Source organism: Denticeps clupeoides, chromosome 4 (assembly GCF_900700375.1).
Source record: "Denticeps clupeoides chromosome 4, fDenClu1.1, whole genome shotgun sequence".
Classification (NCBI taxonomy): Eukaryota; Metazoa; Chordata; class Actinopteri; order Clupeiformes; family Denticipitidae; genus Denticeps; species Denticeps clupeoides.
In genome coordinates, this window is record NC_041710.1 from 7919056 (window position 1) to 7939656 (window position 20601).

The following is a 20601-nucleotide window of genomic DNA, read 5'->3' on the forward strand; positions in this document are numbered from 1 at the left end:
ATGCTACGAGTAGCTGCCCACATCAGAGTCAAAATACTAATGCTGGCCTACAAAGCTAACCATCCTACCTCAGAGCCCTTATTATACCTCACATTGCACCTCGCACTCTATGACCCTCCAGTACTGCTCGCCTGATCCTTCCACACTCATCTAGACCCCAGGTGGTGGAATGAACTTCCCCTCAAGGTCAGAACAACACAGTCACTGTTTTCAAACAGCATCTTAAGACCTTCCTCTTTAGAGAATACTTAGTCTAGCTTGTAACGAACTTGTGCCTTATGTAAGGAAAAACTACAACAGAGTGAATAAAATCATTTGTATTTATGGGTTGAGCCTAAGTGAACCAGAACTGGATATTTCATTGATGGTAACATGAAAGCATGTTTTAAGTCACTCTGGATAATGCCATAAATTTGGAATAAGCAGCTAAAGACAGGGCAGGTCCATACTCAGATGCATTTCTCAGGAACTGCTATATACGCTAAGGTGTATTGATGGTCTTAACTACCCTACATTTTACCGAAATGTTTATCATTTGTTGAATGACATGGTGTTTCTTTCAGCCAAGGAAAGAAGACTGGCAGATGGTGTCAAGTTCCAATTGTATGCCACTCACTACTCATGCAGTAAAATGTGTGTAATAATAAGCAATTTTGTGAAAACTTTGTGCAAGGATCCTTGGCTTAAGATGCAACTCATGAGAGAATGGCCACCAATTTTTGCCTTATTGGATTTTTGCCAATTTGAAAAAACAAGAGAACTAGTTTGTGGTTTTAATTATAAATGTAATAAAAGTAACAGTTGTATTTATGTAATTTTAAAACTTAAACAGAACAAAGAAACTAACCCTAACATCTAGGAACAACTTGAATAAGTGAGAAAGTTCACCTCTGCCTGATCTTTCCATACTCAGAGTGGGTGTGATCTACAGTGCCCATCCTGATATTGCTCCATAACAATGATGGCAGTATCCTCTGCCTTCGGCTGATTCAGCATTTTGGAAAGCGCAAGAAGGAAGTGTTTTGCCATACCACTTGACTGGTGTGAATTTATGGTTTATGCATTCTTTTTTTCATTTGACCTCCACAGTTCCTTCTGCAACTAGGACTAGTAATAATTATGGCAAAATATAACCTATGTACATTAAACAGTCATTTTTTAAAATTGTTTTACACGTATTAAATTAGATTAAGCAAACCATGCCAACATCGGGGCACTGGAAGGATAGTTAGCATGTAATGTTTTTAGAGGTCAATTTAAAATGTTGTTGATTACTACGAATCAAATAAGATCTTTTAAAACATGAGTTGGCAATTGGCAAAGCATACAGACTTCTCTCCCTCTCTTGTTAATTCTGTTCTTTTTTTTATGAGAGGATGCTGTATGACCCAGGTCCGGTCATCTGTTGCTGTTTCCTGATCACGATTTGTTGAGTTTGACTAACTTTATAAGCTCTTGACCTTAAATGTGATATGAAATGTGTTGTAATTAGGCATTTAAAATATTGAATTTAATTACAATTCTATTAAGGCAAATAAACAACTCTGCACAATTGGACAGGTACTGATAGAGCCAAGTTGAACAAAGTGAATTTATTCCAATAAATCAAAAGCATACATTTGACAAAAGGAAAGAATATACAGATGAAACATTTTCTGTACTTACAGTACCTATATAAAGATATATTTAACAAGCATAATCTCTTTGGGGCACTTGTTTGTACAGCAGTACTGTAGTACATGACAGAGTCAACCAGTCACAATCAACAGACACGAAACCCTCTGTCAACCATGATGGCCATCCCGGGTTTCAACAGGGGCAGAATGCCAGACTCTCGCATGACCTGTCTGTCACTGATGGATCCTGCATACAACGGAGAGATGAATGTTACTGCTCCATGTGGAGCAACGCCAAGCAGGCCTTTAAGGGTACAGTGGGATTTGTAGGTTGAGAACACTTCACTTTGCAGAAGAAGTGATGTTGGACACTGGCACCTGAGCTCTGTGCAGTGCATGATGACTGTAGTGTCTGCATAGTTTGTGAATGCCGCTGGTAAATGTTTCTTTATTTTCTCTGCATTAACATCTCATCTATGGGCTGCAAGGAATGAGTCTGTCAAAAAAGATTTAACAAGCCATTACATCATTTTACCACTGAGCTATTATGATTTTATCTATATTGTTCATCCAAATAAAATGTTATATAATGTCTAACAAATGAATATACAGGGTGGGCCATTTATATGGATACAGCTTAATAAAATGGGAATGGTTGATGATATTAACGTCCTGTTTGTGGCACATTAGTATATGTGAGGGGGCAAACTTTTCAAGATGGGTGGTGACCATAGTGGTCATTTTGAAGTCGGCCATCTTGGATCCAACTTTTGTTTTTTTCAATAGGAAGAGGGTCACGTGACCTCAAATTTAGAGAAAAACAATGGTGTACTTGGTTCTCACGTAACTTTATTCTTTCATGAGTTATTTACAAGTTTCTGACCACTTATAAAATGTGTTCAATGTCACCAACCATTCCCATTTTATTAAGGTGTATCCTTATAAATGGCCCACCCTGTACAATTAATGTACTTAAAGGCCCCCTATCATGAAAATTTCACTCTGTGAGATTATTTAACATTAATACGAGTTCCACTATGGTCCTGCAGTGGACAGAAATGTCGAGGTGTAAAGAGTGCTCTGCCCAATCTGGTTCGCCGTTCAGAGAGCTGCAGCTCAGACCACCGCATATGGAGTTTGTTGTCAAAAGGGGATTTTTTTTTCTGGAAAAAGCGCCGACACAACGTCCTGTCGGCGCCAAACGTTGTGGTTGGTGAATTGTTTTGATGACGTCATTTCGACGAATGCCCCCTGAACTTCGATAGGCCGCTCTCCTCCTCGTCCCGCCTCCCTCCTCCTCATTAGCATTTAAAGCTACAGACACCGAAACGGCGTGTCCTGGGGAAATATCATTGTGGGACTGGATCAAAGTGGCAGTAATTCTGCACCAAGAGACTTCAGACACAGTATCAGGGGACCGCTAAGTGCTATAAGAGGACCTTTAATTGTCAAAATAAAAGTTGTAAACGTAGGTGATGCATTGGAGACATTACGTTAAGTTAAATGTAGACAAGCCATCGTGAATATTCACTGCAGATGTGTGTGGCTCTGTCGCGGCGATCGTGAACGGCAGTGTCGGCTCGACTCATGCCCAGAAGCGCATGAGGTGGTCAAAGGACGCAAATCTGCACAACGCAATTGCAACGTGTTAGCGCGCTGGCTCCCGACGACGGCTCGTGTTTTTAGTCGTTGCGTGACGTCATCCTCAGGGCGGCTGCATCTCACCTCGTGAAGAAGCGAATGTTTTCGTTCGAGGCCGCGAAACGCCTGGTTTCTCAGCCGCAGGGTCTCCTCCCTGAGGGCCAGGGCCAGGCCGAAAGCGGCGGGACCCGGGGCTGTGGCGTAGTCGCTGCGCGTTTTCCCCTCCGCGGGTCGCTCTCTCCTCTCCCGCAGCCCAAGGCGCGGTGGCGGGCCGGAGTAACCATTCCACTCGAACAACGTCGGGACCGCTCCCTTCTTCAGCAGCCGCCGTCCTCCGTCGTATCACACTGACTGGCAAGTACAGTCCCGGACGTCCTCTTTTCTGAAATGGCGGCTACAGACGCGGGTGTGGGAGCTGACCGCGAAGTTCGCCCTCCGGATGGCTACGATCCACTTACGCCGGACCTCCTCGTCGGGGGGGTGTGTGTGTGAAAGCTGAGCACTTTGTTGTACTTGCTGGACGCCCGGCACAAAGGCACACAACAGTGTTCGGACGTCGTGCTACTGGCCCGCTGTAGTTAAAACGTTTTCTTAAGGGACATGGCGGGAAAAATGGCCAGCCATTTACCGGAAGTACGTCACTGCCGCCCGGTATCTTCAGCTAGTTTTTCGAGCGTTTAATACCCCACTGGCGACTCGTTTTTTTATTATTTTTTTTTTAATCTAGCGACATTCCTTGTGCCATTGGTGCATTGTGCCCGTTTGAGCAGCCACGCCCAGCTGCTGTCAGAGCAGGAGATGTTCGCACTTCCGCGTCCAGAACCGCAAATGAACCGCGCATGCGCGGAGCCGCCGCCGCCGGCTTCTCGGCTGCTCCGGCCCTGGCTTGGTCGTGTGCGTGTAAAATATTCGTTGTCTAAAACGAGTAACTGCTCCACAGGGGAATCTCCGTGCCTCTGTGACGCACTAAAGAGGAAACGACGACTGCAGCAGCACGCAAAGACATCCTGGATGAAAACCAGGATTTGGGGGCAGTGGTGGCCTAGTGGTTAAGGAAGCGGCCCCGTAAACAGAAGGTTGCCGGTTCGAGTCCCGATCCACCAAGGTGCCACTGAGGTGCCACTGAGCAAAGCACCGTCCCCACACACTGCTCCCCGGGCGCCTGTCATGGCTGCCCACTGCTCACTCAGGGTGATGGGTTAAATGCAGAGGACAAATTTCACTGTGCACCGTGTGTTGTGCTGCTGTGTATCACATGTGACAATCACTTCACTTTAAACCTGCTCCAGAGTGCTCTCGAACTCAGGCTGGGCCGACGGTTCATCTTTCAGCAGGACAACGACCCTAAATACACTATATGCAAAGAGTGGCTTCAGGACAATTCTGTGATTGTCCTTGAGTTGCCCAGCCAGAAAAAAAGGAAGAAATTATAAAGGGGACAAACACTTTTTCACACAACTGTATGTAAAATGGTACAGGGTGAGTCTTGACCCCAGAGAAGCAAGGGGAAGCAGTAGAGAATAGCCTAGAATCTAGGGGCTAAGACCCCCAGCAGCCAAGGGTGAGAAAGCCCATCAAAGGAGGTCTGAACACCTCCCTTATACTGGACAATTGGCCACAATCCAGTTATCAACAACAACATTTATTTCTTATATAGCCCATAATCGCATACAGTATGTCTCAATGGGCTTTGAAAGGCCCTACATTTAACACCCCCACACTTGACCCTTCTGCAAAAAAAAAAAAAACTGTAGGAGAGAAAGAAAGGAAGAACCCCTGGGAAGGAGTGATATAGAGAGGGACCCCCTTCCAGGGTAGAGTGAGCCTGCAATTGGTGTCAGTGCAGGGTTTGTGATGATTTGTCCAAGACAAGAAAAAAGTACAACAGGTGTAGTGGTAGAAAAGTACAGTATAGAGAATCTGACCATGTTTGGACATACTGGACAGTGCAGAGTTAGTTTTAGTCCAGTGTCATGGTGCACATTGCATGTCCATTATAATATTACTGGTCCATTTGAAGATCCTTGAAGACTTTGTCATTATGATGGTGGTGGCTGTGGTGACCCTCTGGTACATTTCATGCTGAGTTGTCTCATCCCTCTGGTGGTCTCTTCACTGGACTCTCGAGATGATCTGGGAACAGCAGCTACGGCAGACGGTAGCATTGTCCAACTGGTACATTAATACGTAGTTAGAGTGGTACATTTGTGTAATATTTGCGTACATTTTTCTAGGACAGCCACACAGAGGTGAACTGAACACTGTCTATGACTAGGTGACTGTGTAATAAAGTGTATTTTAAAATCGATACTGTGTCTGGGATTTTTAACCAATTTCAGTTACTGTCTCTGTTTCCTGAACACTGACTGGCAAGCCGTTCCACAGCTGCGGAGCTGTGGAGAAGGAGAAGGATCTGCTCCCAGCTGTGACCTTCTGTACTTTGGGTACCAGTAGTGACCCCGCACCCTTCGAACGCAGGGTGGCGTGACGGATTGTAAATAACTAAGAGTTCACTCGGGTACTGCGGTGCGAGACCATTTACAGTTTTATAGGTTCTCCATTTACAGGGAGTCTCACTCAGCCTAGAGTTCCATGCAAGTTCTAAGTTGGATCAGCACATAGAGTGTTTTCCACTTTAATTTTGAGTGACTCCAAATCCAGACCTCCATGGGTTGATACGTTTTGTTGTAAAAGAACAAAGTATTTAATAAGAATATTTCATATATTCATATCTAGGGGATCATGTTTTTGAGTGTCTTTCAGTCCTCACATTCTCACCAATGTTCTTGCTGGTGGTCATGTAGTCCAATTACATGAAAGTGAAGAAAACTCATTTTGGCCATATCACTTTATTCATTTTATCTATGAAATAAACGTTTACATGCATTCGTCTTGTGGCAGGTGCTGAGTTTACCTTGCATCTGCACACAAAAATGAATTATCGATCTACCTTTTTGCAATATCTCATGTGCTCTTGGGGCTTCTGATGGAGTGCGGGCCCTAAACAGCTGTTTTGTTTGGTTGTTTCTCAGGCTGGCTTTTGTTGCACCTCCTTTGTTTTTCGTTTGATGCAGTTTTCATAAAATGCTTGCTTTAAAGAGATAAATATAATCAGATTTATCATAAAAACCACAGAATGTGATGGTGCTTAGCGGCTGATATCAACTGAAGAAAATAAAACTATACCAAGACGGGACAAATCGTTGATGGTTGAGACAAAAAAATGAACCTAAAAGGACCACCTCTGTCTAGATTCATTAATATGTTGCCTCTCAGATGTGTTCACTTTGCAAAACGTTGCCATGTTTATAATCTAAATTTTGCATTGTGTGTTTCTAATGTACTTCATGTACATTCATTTATTCATCTTCTTTGGTTTGGACACAAAGGATGCTACATCTAGGCTAAGCAACAACGATCAAATGTTCTTGAAAAAAAAATCATCTTTCTGTCTGGGGATTTGTGCAAGTTGACAAGTGTGAAACAAAGAAATGTGTAATGAAAATGCATGAAGTGCTGTTCCAGTTTTTGTCCAGCAGATATCAGTAGTGGACATTCAGTGTCTAAAAATAACAGCACATCTTGACATTAAGTGTCTAGATTTTGGATCCACCATTAAATTGAGCCCCACGCTGGGTGTGTCCAAGGATGGGCTCCAGCAGCTGCGACCTTGAGTAACAGGACTAAGCGGTTATGGTAAGTGTGTGAGTGTGAACTTATAAAGAACAAGACCAGACTGACAATCGCTTGGCGAGAGAATGTGAAAATCTCGTAGAAATCCAGTCCATAATGTTAAAATGACATAATAAAGCGTTTCATTTTAAGCAGTTTCCCTGCTGGGTTGATGTTCTTTGGTTTTGCTTTTTTTTTTTTAAACCATTAAATGACATTTTTTTTAAATCAGTGAATTGTCAATTTGTGTAATTGTCAATAAATTCAGAATCTTTAGACTTGACTGGTTAACTAACATGCAATAATAAGCTAATTAGCTATGCCTCCCTTAATCCTGATATAAAAATCATAAACACAAATGCACAGAAAATAGTGCAAAATTATATACATTCATATACATTATGTTCATTGCAACATGCAGACATCAATAAAAACGTCCCAGTAGGGGGCAGTCACACACTGAAGCATTTCAAATAAAGCCTTGATTATGTGTGTTGTGGAATGCGGTGGATTTTTTTTTATCATGATTGTAGGTCTGGGTCATATGATGTTAAAGTGCACGGTGGAAGCACAAATAATATATAAGGACTTGTTACAGACTGTGTAATTTCTTCCTTGAAAATATTACATACCACATCTTATACCTGCTGTTTACCTGATGCTGCTTCTGTTCCTCTTGACTGGCAATAGCCATTGATCAGCCAGGATTAATAAATGGTAGTGAACGGGGCACATAGATCACGTGACTTGCTGGAAGAGTGGAAACCGTCTGCCACGGTGCCTTGGCATCCCAAGGGCATTTGGATGCTCTGTGTTAACAGATGAAAACAAACATCTCTTGTGGCATAAACGGGATTTACATTCTCCATCCGATTTGCCTGTGATGGCTAATGCAGGCGGACCCCTGTGGTGATAATCAAAGTCATTTAACTCAGTCTGGTGCAGCCTCTCCGCTCGGCACTGATGGGCTTTTTTCCAGCTCATTTCCTGCACCTCCACAATCCTCCTCCAACTCTGTTAAAGACATTGCGCCATGTGGTAAACCACGCCAGCATGTTCCTTTATTCCGAGCTGTTTAAATTACCTGTTATTATATTTGTCCACAATATCTTTGAGATTAACCGTTTTTTTGGTGGCTTTAACTGTTGCTTCTAATTGTGATGCTGCTGCCTGTGGTCTGATAAAAGCGTTGGTGGTAATGTTACTCTGCTAAATGACTTAATCGTTCTTGTAAATTGTTCTGTGTAACAGGTTGTTCATGGCAAACAGGAACAAACATAAGTGCAGAACCCAATGTTTTCCAGAAGAGCATTGACCCAAAGCATTTCACTGCATATCATACTGTGTATGACTATGTATGTGACAAATACAATTTGAATTTGAATGGTTGGATACTGAATATTAAACTTATAGAAATATAGAAATCCCCAAAATCCCTCACCTGTTTGCACACAGTGAAATTTGTCCTCTGCATTTAACCCATCACCCTGAGTGAGCAGTGGGCAGCCATGACAGGTGCCCGGGGAGCAGCGTGTGGGGACGGTGCTTTGCTCAGTGGTACCTCAGTGGCACCTTGGCAGATCGGCATTTGAACCGGCAACCTTCTGATTACGGGGCTGCTTCCTTAACCGCTAGGCCACCACTGCCCCTGAGGTAAAGTTCCCACAGAACAATCAGGATTTGTCCTTTGGTGTCTCTGCCTTGTCTCTCTCGTCGTGACACCTCAAGCCATCCGCTGGCTTTTGACGCCTCTTGTTTGGGGGAAGTCGCCGCTTGACAGAGATACAGGCGGGGGACCTTCACCAAATGCCACAGACCTGGGATTTCCCATCTTACCAGCAGGACTGCATGCAAGAGAAGAGAGACCGCCTTGTGTCTGACTGGCAGCCATCAGCAGTGCACTTGTGACTGGGCTGGCACTGCCATTTGACTGGTAGCCGGCTGCGCCCTGTCTGCCAAAGTGGGCTGCGATGCCCCGAATGTAAAGATGGCAAACAAACGCATCTGGCTGCCGTCCCTGTTAACAAGTGATTGCTTTATCATTAGCGCTGTAAATGAGCTGGCTAATTACAGCCAGTGAGCGGAAATGCAGCACCAAACCAGCGAAATTCCCCAAGGTGCGGCGGAGGGCTGCCAGTTAAGCGCCAGGCCAAATACCTCCATTGCTCCAAATGATTGGTCTTTAGGTTGCACATTTGTTCCTCTCACATGTAACTCCCACAATGCAATGTTGTCGTCATCCGGTGAAAGCATGCTGCTGTGATATGTCCACGTGCGCGCACGCACGCACGGACACACACACACACACACACACACACACGCGCGCGCACGCGCACACACACGCAGCAGGTGTAATGTAGAACCGGGCCTGACAGACAGCGAGGATCCAGCAGAAATAGCATCCGTTTGAAGGAGTGACTAATTCCCACTTTGTTCCTTTGAGACATGAAGACATTTGCCTGTCGTCTGCAGGGTCTCTTTTGCAGGCTGCTTTGCCGTTTATCACGGGCCTAAAGCTGCCTTTTCATGCTATTCTTTTTATATACGAGATTGTACTCATTAAGTGGCAGGGTCTCTCGTTCTTATTTCAGCCGCACCCCGCATGTAAGACGAGCCTCTAGGAATCGGTTCTCAGAGCTCTTCTGTTGTATGGGATTTAGCACTTGGCCAGATATTGATGCAGCGGCACGTGTTTTACCGGGACTGGAGGGCATGCAAACCAAACTACTGTTCACAGATACATACCAGAAAAAAAAAAAAGAATTATTGTCATCTAGGCAAACAATTCCCACACGTTAGCATCAGTTTTCGATGAATGTAGAACGTAGAGAGAATTGTGTGCTGATTTGGATCCACAAATACTGGATCTATTAAGAGGCGAGCGATGCCGAACCAATAGTGAGCAGCTAATAATCAAATGTTTGCTTAAAGCTTTGGCTTGTGTGCACAATCCTGTTGTCTCTCTCTCTTTCTCTCCCTCTCTCTGCAGGGCACCAGACTTGCACACGTGGACGGTTTTCAACGGGCACGAAATGAACAGTACTTGCATCGCCGGATGTCAGAAATCAGGCAGGCCGTTGTAAGAATGGACATCACGGGAGCCTGCTTTTGCCTTGCATAACAGATGTCTGGGTGGGTGGTAGTAGCCTAGTGGGTAACACACTCGCCTATGAACCAGAAGACACGGGTTCGAATCCCCCTTACTACCATTGTGTCCCTGAGCAAGACACTTAACCCTAAGTTGCTCCAGGGAGACTGTCCCTGTAACTACTGATTGTAAGTCGCTCTGGATAAGGGCGTCTGATAAATGCTGTAAATGTAAATGTAAATGTCTGCAGGGGGAGGTGTTTTACATGCCTTTTGTCCGACGTCAACGGGTGAAGTATCAGCCGCCAGGACCGCCCACCCTCTTTGTCTTCCCCAAATGGGAGGCACCGGGGGCGTGACATCAGAAACAACAGGTTCTGATTGGTCAGTGACAACTTCCTTTAGACCAGTGACAACTTCCTGTAGGACCTCTGAGCTTCTTGCTCAGGGGGTTTTCCATCGGAAGCCGGGAGGCTTCTGAGCCTTTCTCCCCCCCTCTCTTTCTCTTCTCCCTCTTTACTCTTTCTTCTCATTTTTATTTTCTCTGTAAAAAGGTACCAAGGTTACAGAGAAAATAAAAATTTTACCCCTCAGAGGTCCCTTTTTCCACATGTGAGCAGACTGATACTTCACACGTTGACGTCGGACAAAAGGCATGTAAAAACCGGGGTGTCGAATCTTCACCCACAACCGTCGACACAGGAATGTCACACCTCCCCCTGCAGACATTTGTTATGCAAGGCAAAAGCAGGCTCCCGTGATGTCCATTCTTACACCGTCATTGTCCTGTTCCACTGACAGTGGAAGGACCATCAGTAATAAATCTGTCATGTTTGTGCGTCATCTCTGGGACTTCCTTTCTTGTGTATTTAAAAGTTTGTTAAAAACCTGGGCTGCAATCGTTCTCGGCAGGCTGTAGCTTAGAGCACAATATATTCACAGCTGTCATATGGCAGCCTAAGTTGGCATGAATGACAGCGTGACACTCCCAATCGTCTCAGAGGATGATCAGTGTTTTGCCGGCCTGGGCAGCATTTCCTCCTGGGTGTCAAAAACAGGAACTGGAGCAACTTTGGTTATTGTTTCACCTTGCATAGCCCTTAATTCAAGCTATTGTGGTGTACTAATAAAAAAAAAAAAAAAAGCAACTCTTGTAAATATTCAGCAGGGCAGAAATCTTTTTGCAATCTTTCATGATCAGATTTATTGATTGTATAGAAAAAAGGTATGTTTGATATGACATTATGCATTCTATATAAGATATAACTTTTTTTTTGACATTCAGTGTACAAAATCCTAGATAGGTACAGTAAATCTTTAAAAATGCTCTACAGGCCCAAGTGCCCAAGTCAGGCAGAAGAAGTCTGTTTCCCATACAAGCTGTCCTGTTCCGTAATGGGTTTCTGTTGTTCATCATCCGAAAGATTCCAAAAAAAAAAAAAAACCCTCAAAAGATAATGGTTAGCAAGATTCTAAAACAGATAGATAGACAGAAAAGAATAGAACAGAAAAGAAGTGAAGTGAAAAAAAGGAGATTAAAAATGGGAATCTACTTCAGGCAACAGGGACTGTACACTTACAGCATTATAATCATCCCATGACAAAGACCCATAAAAAATAGATATCTTCACTCTTCAGCCACATCATAGAACTGATGACACACTGTGCACCAATCACACTATTAACGGTAATGCAAAGCATTCTGAAGTATTTCGTACGAACGCAAAATATGAACCAAAAATGGCGGTGAGATGCAATAGATTTTTTAACAGTTAATTAATACATGGCCTACTGGGCCAGACGAAGACTCTTGGTGTGGCGTGCAACCGAATATGCTAATGTTCGCACTCGTCGGTTTTTGTCTTCTAGAATTGCTCAGCCACAAGTTAAAAAATAATGATTAGCCCGTCAGCAGCCAAAGTTTTCAAAAAACCATCTGAGTATGAACTGCTAAATAGTCGAGGCCGTTTCTTTGTCAGGGGCTGAGGGTGGGGGCTGAGTATTTGCTCGCGTCCCCTGGGGCACGTCATTTATTTTTTACCAGTGAACATCAGACAACTCAAGTTAAGATATTCGAACTGACATGTTTCCTGCACCAAAAGCATTCAGTATTGAGATTAAACTCCTTGAAGCTCCACTTGGTAGACATTGTGATGCTTTGTATTCTGAATACAGCAATGCAGGGTTGGGAGAAAATGCTTCAGATTCGTTGCATTACCGCTACCAGTCCGAACTTACTGTTCTGAGCTACATGTCTGGCCAAACAATACCACACTCGATGTGAGAAAGAGTCAGGAAATTCTAATCCATGTATCAAAAACAAAAATGGAACTTTCTTTTTTTTTGTTTTTAAGTCATGCAGCACAAAAGACCTGCATTGATTCCACAGCAAATTAAAGTCAAATGAACTTTCCATAAAACAAACAAAAACGTAGTTAGATGCTTTCGATTTTTTAAGTATCTTGTATTAGGAAACCTGCACCATGACCTGGGAGAAGAAAAACCTGTTCACTTTTCCATTCTTTCCGGTTCCTCTGTCCCCTGTCTTCTGCAGGTGAAATGATACTGAGGGCCAGGCAGCTCTCTGAAGGCTATAACCCAAGTAAAGCAGACAGGGCCAGAAGCTGGGGTTTTCTCTGAGGAGCACCCATAAGCTCCAACATATATTTATATGTATAAAACAGGCATCAGATAGACACCCAAGAGGTCTTCACACTAAAGTGGAACGGTGTATCTTCAGCTTGGGTCAGCAGTAAAACCAAAGGCAATGCTGTATTAAAGACACACTAGGAATGGCAAGGGGAGGCAAAAAGTCAATGGACAAAAAGAAAGGGAAAATGTAGTCAAAGGCTCTTTAAAAGAAAAGTGACAAGTTGGACTTCCATTTCAGTTTGAAGTGGGACAGAGAGTGAATGATAGCGTACAAAAGAAAAACTCCATACAAAACCACCCGGAATGCAGCGTTCCCTTGTTTGCCCCTCACACAATAAAATAAAATAAAATAAGAAGGCATCAGTTTGGTTTTAGGCAGTACAAAAAGGGAATAAAACAGATAGTGGCAAAAAAGAGAAGACAACAAAGAAATATGGAACTCTTTAAAAGCTCTTTAAAGAGGTTTTTCTGTAAAAAGGGTAGTAGGGCTTTGTATATTCTATTTTTGTAGACTGAGCATACACTATACACTTTCTATGAATACAGACTGCTGTTTTAACATCAGTGTATTTGTGTTGTACGTAAAAAAAAATCAAGCCATTGATGAAGTGTCCACAAGAGGGCAGCAAACTAGATGCTTCTTCATAGCTGAATGTGAAGGTGTCATTTCTTAAAAAATTGTGACAGAATCATAGTCGATCAAACACCAACAGCAGCCCAGGTGGACCAATGGGTGAGTGAAATGTTTCCGGATGAAGAGAGCATTAAACCCAGCGTCCCTCAGGTCGCATTCCTTAATTTTTCACTCCAAACGAGACACTTAACAACATCTATCTAACTGTCCATTTGTGTTCACCTGACAGTAGGTGGTATCTTCCATCACAGCTAAACAAATCTGTCAAGAAAAAAAAAGAAAGAAACTGGAACTAAAGATGTTCCACAGACTCACTTCCAGCATCTATTCCATCAACCAAGGACATATGGACAGAGAGAGGGGTAAAAAGTTGAACTCTGCAGTGGCTGCAGGTACAAGACACATTCATTTTGCAATTTACAACATGATTTACATCAGAAGAAGCAGATTGTCCGTCCTATTGGCCCCTCCCTTTTACCCAGTACAGCAGAGTGGAGTCCTCGTAAGTAAAAGTCACCACCGGCGCCCCCGGTGGGGAGTTCACTGCAACCACACCTGGTTCTGCACAGTGTTGCTGGGCTGGAACACCCAGCTGGACACTTCGCCGGGTGCGTTGAGAATGTGTTTGTGTGTGTGTTGGTGATGCTTCCTTCTCAGGCTGAGAGGCTCAAAAAAAAAAAGGTCTGCAGTTTTATGCCTCCCATTCCAGACAGCCGTGCAAAACCAACCCCCCCTTCACCCACCATTTCTATATTTTTATCGTTTGTGAAGAGTACAACAGTGTGTGTGCAGCAGGAAGCGGTGGATAGACTTCATCGTCCCACTATCCCTTGAAAGGTCGTGGCGGGGGCTTGCCGATCTCCACGGAAATGTTTGTGTAGAGGGGGTACTTCTTCACTGAGACCAGGCGGTAGACCAGCGAGCTGATTCCGTCCTTTCTCATTGTGTTTTTAGTGTTCTGGATTTTGTTGAACCTGGTGAGGAAAGAAAGGGGAAAGAGTTTATTTTGGAGGCGATTCACTCTAAGTACCCATTTCATTTGAGTTCTCTTTAATGGACGCTAATTTGTACGGCTTTGTGGGTAGCAGCCATTAGATGGAATACCCTGCCGATGCACCGCTCCCCCCCCCCAAGACAGATACCGGCTCCTTCCATTTTTTTTTTTACCAGGCCTTTTGCCACAATGAAACATTCGCCCGGCACAAACCTCCAAAGCAGCTCTCACTCCTGCCTCCTTTACTGGAATCAGTAGAGTCGGGCGGTTTCTCTCTAATAAGCCCGCCTGCAATGCATTTCCACAGGGCCTCGCAGAAACACGCATTGATTTCACAAGACTACTTTCAAGGGCATGGACCAAAGAAATAAAGAAATAAAAAGCGGCTTTCCAATGACTCCAATTCAGGCAAAAAGCAGGTAATAGACCAGAGGAAAGATATAGAAACTAAAAACAAAGACGGTTTTTGTGTTCAGAGTCGTTTGAACTGAACAATGCACCTACACAGAGCAGACCTATCAAAAGGGATGATTATTATTTTCTGAAATTACCGACAAAGTCTATGATTAAACAAGTAAAGTGCTGAAACCGATCCTGCTTCCATGCTTCATAATGATGATGACCTGAGTTATAAGACACTGATGGATTATCTTTATATTATGGAAAAGTTCAATGAATTTGGATCCTGTTTTTCTTGTAGTGCCTGTGTCCCATGTTTGTACTCTATGTTGCCCGGTTTGTCGATGTTGCACACATGCATGTCACAGTGGCTGGACATGGCGAGAAAGGAGGACGCATACACACTACGTCACGAGACAGGGGTTTATTACATGGATCACACGACAGGGGAAACATCACCAAACACGAACAGGGACAAACAGGGCAGCGTTATACAGGCAGACACCGGTAAAAACAATCAGGAAAAACACAAAAATCCGGAGTAGCCCCATCCAGACCGGATCCTGACAGTGCACTTTATGTCGGTATGTAACTTTGTTTGAATGTTACACGTGGCACCAGGTTCCGTTGTCTATCTAACTTGTATGTAGCTGCAATGGCAGTAAAACTCAACTTGAACTTGACTCTAAATTGGCCATAGGTATGAGTAACTGACTGGCCTGCGTTGGGCTGGTGCCCCATCCTGGGTGGGTCCCTGCCCTGTGCCCAATGTCCCGGTATGGGCCATGGAATCCACAGCCAAGCTAGTGAGTGTTCAAAAAAGTAAAACAGCTTTTCCTGTGTTAAAGTTGGCTCCTTACTGTGTTAAGTTCTCCCCTAAATGTTTCTCACTGCAAAACGCTACAAAGTAAGGTTTTTATTGCAGTGTCTTCATAACAAAAAAAATCTTAAAAAGCAGTAAGAATAATGTGGCTTTGCCAAACAACAAGGGTGTAATAAATAAAAAACTCCTGACACTCCCCTGCCATCTGCACAGGCGCCTGGGCACACTTCCACGAGAAACTAATTTTGGGTATAATTTACACATCAGAGATCCATCCACTCTGGGCATGCAAGGATTATACCTTATGAATGAGATTAAAGTGGGAAAAGGCTCACATTTGCTTATTTTTTAATATTATCAAATCTGGCCGCGAGGCAGAGCCTGCTAATCTGCGAGATTATTATATGGAAGCTGGCCAGCAGTACCTCACAGCTCCAAACGTCCTGTTCCTGCTGAAATAACCAACCAGAGACACAAACAGCGGGCAGGAACTCGTGCATATGAAGTGCGTCTGAAAAGTGAAAGTCATTGGGAGACACTGCAGCACAGCACACGGTGACACAACGAAATGTGTCCTCTGCATTTAACCATCACCCTTGGTGAGCAGTGGGCAGCCATGACAGGCGCCCGGGGAGCAGCGTGTTGGGACGGTACTTTGCTCAGTGGCACGGATTATGGGTTCGCTTCCTTAACCGCTAGGCCACCACTGGAGGGTATGACAGATACTCCAGATTCATGTTGCCGAGTGAACGTGTCTAAACGCGGTGGGACCAAACCCCTAAGCATCGAGACTATGTTGGTGATGGCCTTTAACCGGTTGCCTATTCTGTATCAAATTATGACCAACATTTGAAAATGATCTTGTCCAAGCTAAAGCTAATCATCCATTTCATTTTAAGTACATCATATTCTCATATTAGCATTAGCATTATACATTTTCTCATATTGTGAAAGAAACATACTTTACAGCATTATAATCATCCCATGACAAAGACCCATAAAAAATAGATATCTTCACTCTTCAGCCAAGTGAAAAATAAAGAAAGTTCATTATTGTCATCCTCAAAAGTGGCTTAATGTGCTGCTCATTAACATGAGTGAATGATCAGAAAGTGTTCAGTATAAAGTTCAGGACTGTTGGAAACCGTCCCCGTTTTCTAAATTATGGTGGTTGAGTGAAAAGATGCAATCACAGCAAAAGATAATGCTTTGTAGAGACGCAAATGTTAAAATGCTGTGTTTCATTTGCCATTTTGTTTATAATATTATTATAAATCAATATTCAGAATAAAATATTCAGAATAAAAAACAACAACAAAAAAGGATCCACAGGATGTCAATAGGGGCAGTGGTGGCCAAGCGGGTACCCGTAATCGGAAGGATGTGCCTTGGACTCCCGAACTGCCAAGGTTCCTCTGAGGTCCCCTTGAGCACGGTACCATCCCCACACGCCCCTTCCCCCCACGCGCCTGTCAACCCAAGGGTGATGGGTTAAAGCAGAGGACACATTTCGTTGAGTCACCGTGTGCTGTGCTGCGGTGTTTCACAATGACAATCACTTCACTTTCAAAATCCTAAATGTCCAACACTAAAGCACTATGCCATTTCACTGCCTTAAAATAGTAACATGCCAACAGTGCACTAACCACACCTTATTAAAAAAAAACCCACAAAACCATTAGTTATTTTGAAGACAAGGGTGACATGGTAAGGAGCTGACAACATACTCGACACTTGGTGACCTGGCTTCAAGAAGCAACGTAGACCCTAAAATACGACTTTCGACAGCACACCACACTACTGAGTTTTCACTCCCAAATTAAGCGGACGTGCCTTTATGATCCCGAGCATGGCCTTTTAAGGAGCTTATGCAGTCCGCTCACTTTAGGAATCCTTTTAAAATTCAAATCTCTTATCTTTTCAGTCCAACCAGCCTTTAAATAATACCATCCCTCAAGTATTTTAACAAAGGGCAGAAAGTCCACAGAGGTTCCTTAATGAGGTCTTCCAAACCTGTTCTTTACGAACAGAATGATTTATTTATCAGCCGCCTAAATGCACTGTGTCCTCTGCCAAAAGCCCCACTGAAGGAGAGTGGCATCATAATGTCTGTCCCCAAAATAAAGAGTCGTTGTGTGAAAATGGCAGTCAGGGACAGCAAAGTCCGTCAGACAAAAGTGTGGCATCTGATTTTATAGATTTTTGTGAAATTGCCTCAGCCAATCTGCAGGCAGCCTACTTTTGTGTGTCTGTCTCACTTCTGCACTGATCATCGGGTTAGGGTGACTGACAGATGGCAACTTCTCACTGGTTAAAGTTCCCTGGTAGGGCCATCAAAACGTGACCTTTATAGTCTATTTATGCCAATTGCAGATGATTTATGAATAAATGAACGAATGAACGAATGAATGAATGGAGAGACAGCAGATCTCCGTATCTGCACACGTAACTCATCGGGTGAACGTGTTCCAGCAGTGGTTACTGCAACCAGTAATTTACAAATGTAAAGTACACGTTGCAGGTAATCTGCAATTATGTTCCTTGATTAGCAATTTCCATTCCCAATTAACCTGTTGCAACAGGCTAGTCCCATCTCTGGTGTGTCATCATCGCCGTGCACGCTAGACTAATACAAATCTGCCCCACGTTCGAGCATAATAAGCCGCCGTATTACTGCTGGGACGCATTTTCCACTGTAACCTTCCTCACCCCGGTGATTAGACAAAAAACAAACAGTGGCGGAGTCGGCAGAGGAGAGTTATTCATTTAAATTCGGTTTCCGCCCTTCTTCAATGGAAATGAGCCGCAATCAGAGCAGCCCACCGTCATTACCGCCGTCCCTGGCAATTCTTCTGGCAGACAGACATGCAGACGGATAGACGGACGGATGGATGAAAGCACCGCGGCCAGTTCCAGCATCTAACAGCCGCTCTGTGGTTTTGCGCCTAGTATCTGGCTCAGGGCTTTTTGTAAGACTGAACGCCGTTGATAATGAAAGTCTGCCCGGCTTTGACAGTGCGCCATGCTGGGATAGTTTTGCAAATGATTGCTCCCCTGCGAAGCCCCCTCTTCCTATGGAGCGGTGCAGGCCGAACAGTGTTGGCACAGCGATGGAATCATCGATTCACCATTGATGCACCAGCAGGTCACGCATGAAAAGAGGGCGCTTATCAGAAGATAAACACTTGTAATTACAGGGTTAAAGATAGACAGTCAGGACATGCTGTCCTGGGCACCAGACAGAAATCCACATTTTTACTGCACAACTACAGGTATGAAGCACAGTGAAGCTTCAACGAAATGTATCCTCTGCTTTGAACCATCACCCTTGGTGAGCTGTGGGCAGCCATGACAGGCGCCCGGGGAACAGCGTGTGGGGACGGTGCTTTGCTCAGTGGCACCTCAGTGGTGACTCGGGATTCGAACCGGCAACCTTCCAATTACAGGTCCATTTCCTTACCTGCTAGGCCACCCCTGCCCCTCAGGAGAGGCTCAGGAGTGTAAGAGGTCTCAGCCACATCGCATCACAAAAGACAACACCGCTCAGTAGTTAGTCCCCCAGGGTTTTTTATTTTTGTAGCAACATCTATTTTTATGTGGTTGGCAATGAGGGACTCCAAAATGGGGAATGTTGGGAGCTTCTGCACGTCCACCAAACCAGCATGTTTTCTTTGGGGTCTCTGGGAATTTAACTCAGATCTCCTGTTATGAGGCTGCAGTGCTAACCACTCATGCTACGGAATAGTTATCACCATTTCACACAGACGAATAAAAATTTTTTTTTGTGGGTTCAAACCTCATCTGATTGTATAAAGGAATCTTAATTTTGTAAAAAACAATTATTCCACGGTACTATGAATTGATGCCAAATAAATAGTTTTGACATCACTACTAGTCATAACGGCTACAGAGAGAGTTCATCCAGAGCTTGGTGCTTCAACACTCAGTCAGTGCTGAGTGTAACATCACGGTAAGATTAAAGAGCGAGAGGAGAGAAGATTTAAACAATCTTTAAGTCTAAAAGTAATTAGGTGAGAGTAATAGGAGACAGACCTCTGGGGGTTGGGTTCATTGTGCTTGTCTCTCTCGTGCTTGATCATCCTGTAGCGGCCTATCTTCACGTCTGGCCGGGACACCTTCATGCCGTTCAGGGTGATCCTGGGGAACAGAAGATGCAGTTTAGACAAGGGTCTACGGTGTGCTAATAAAGGCCGGCGGCAGAAGTCTCGACCCTCGCTGACACCCCAGCCAACACCTGTCAGCTTTCATTCTGAAGCGCCAGTGCAGCAGGTTGGATCCAAAGGAGACAAGCATTCAGAACCTGCGGGACAGAGTCGGCGTCAAAGTCACGCATCGCATAAAATCGACACGGGTGAACAACAGCGAGGCCAGCGGCAACAGACGAGGCAAGGATAAGAAACGGAGAGAAATGGAGAGTTCAGAAACTCTGCTGAGCTGATGGACCGCCCTCAGTCGGCAGCACCTGCAGGCCTTGCGATACTCTCGGTCGCTTTTGGGTCTGGGCTGGCTGACAAACTAAGAACACCAAGCAGCTCCACCTCATCAAAGGCTCATTATGGCCCCGAAAGGGGAAAAGCAGAGAGATTGGAAGCCGCAGCTGCTCCACTTTCCAAAGTGTCCTGTCTTCAGGTGACATTCACACACACACACACAAATGCACTCAGACCCCACCAACACATATTCAGATGAGCGTGTGGACACACACACACACACACACACACACACACACACATCCATTTCCTGGAAACCAATCACATTATGTGAAAGCGCCACAGTTTAGGGCAACACTAGATTGCTCGGACAATCCAGGCATTCTAATCCCACTCTCGGGCATTTGGAGGAAAAATGTAACGTTTATCATGTGAGCATCACACTGCTGTTGCACCCTGGGACAAGAGAGCTTCTGATTGGTAGGAAATCCCCCTGAAACACACAACTGTGTGTGTCTATTTGGGCGAAATGTCCTGACATTCTTGCTCTTAATGACACCCAATAGAAAGACCCTTTGTCATAAATGATTCAGTGAGAGGGCAGGAAATAATCCCAGTGTGAATCCCAGCAG

At 44.3% G+C, this 20601-nt stretch overlaps 1 protein-coding gene and 1 long non-coding RNA gene across 4 annotated transcripts in view; both read right to left on the reverse strand.

Moving 5' to 3' along the window:
* Window positions 1–1573: 1573 nt before the first annotated feature.
* On the reverse strand, window positions 1574–4023 carry LOC114788846 (uncharacterized). Its single transcript, XR_003749575.1, has 2 exons — window positions 3342–4023; window positions 1574–2112 (listed from the first exon to the last, which is right to left on the reverse strand). It is a non-coding gene; the product is annotated as an uncharacterized LOC114788846 (long non-coding RNA).
* A 7237-nt stretch (window positions 4024–11260) lies between these two features.
* Window positions 11261–20601, reverse strand: part of b4galt2 (UDP-Gal:betaGlcNAc beta 1,4- galactosyltransferase, polypeptide 2) — a 108638-nt gene continuing 99297 nt past the window's right edge. For all 3 annotated transcript variants that reach the window (XM_028976341.1, XM_028976342.1, XM_028976343.1), the window contains exons 6-7: window positions 19572–19676; window positions 11261–14276 (exon numbers count right to left, since the gene is read on the reverse strand). In XM_028976341.1, coding sequence (XP_028832174.1) covers window positions 14126–14276; window positions 19572–19676 — 256 coding nt within the window. In that variant the 3' untranslated portion in view covers window positions 11261–14125. The remainder of the gene's footprint in view (window positions 14277–19571; window positions 19677–20601) is intronic.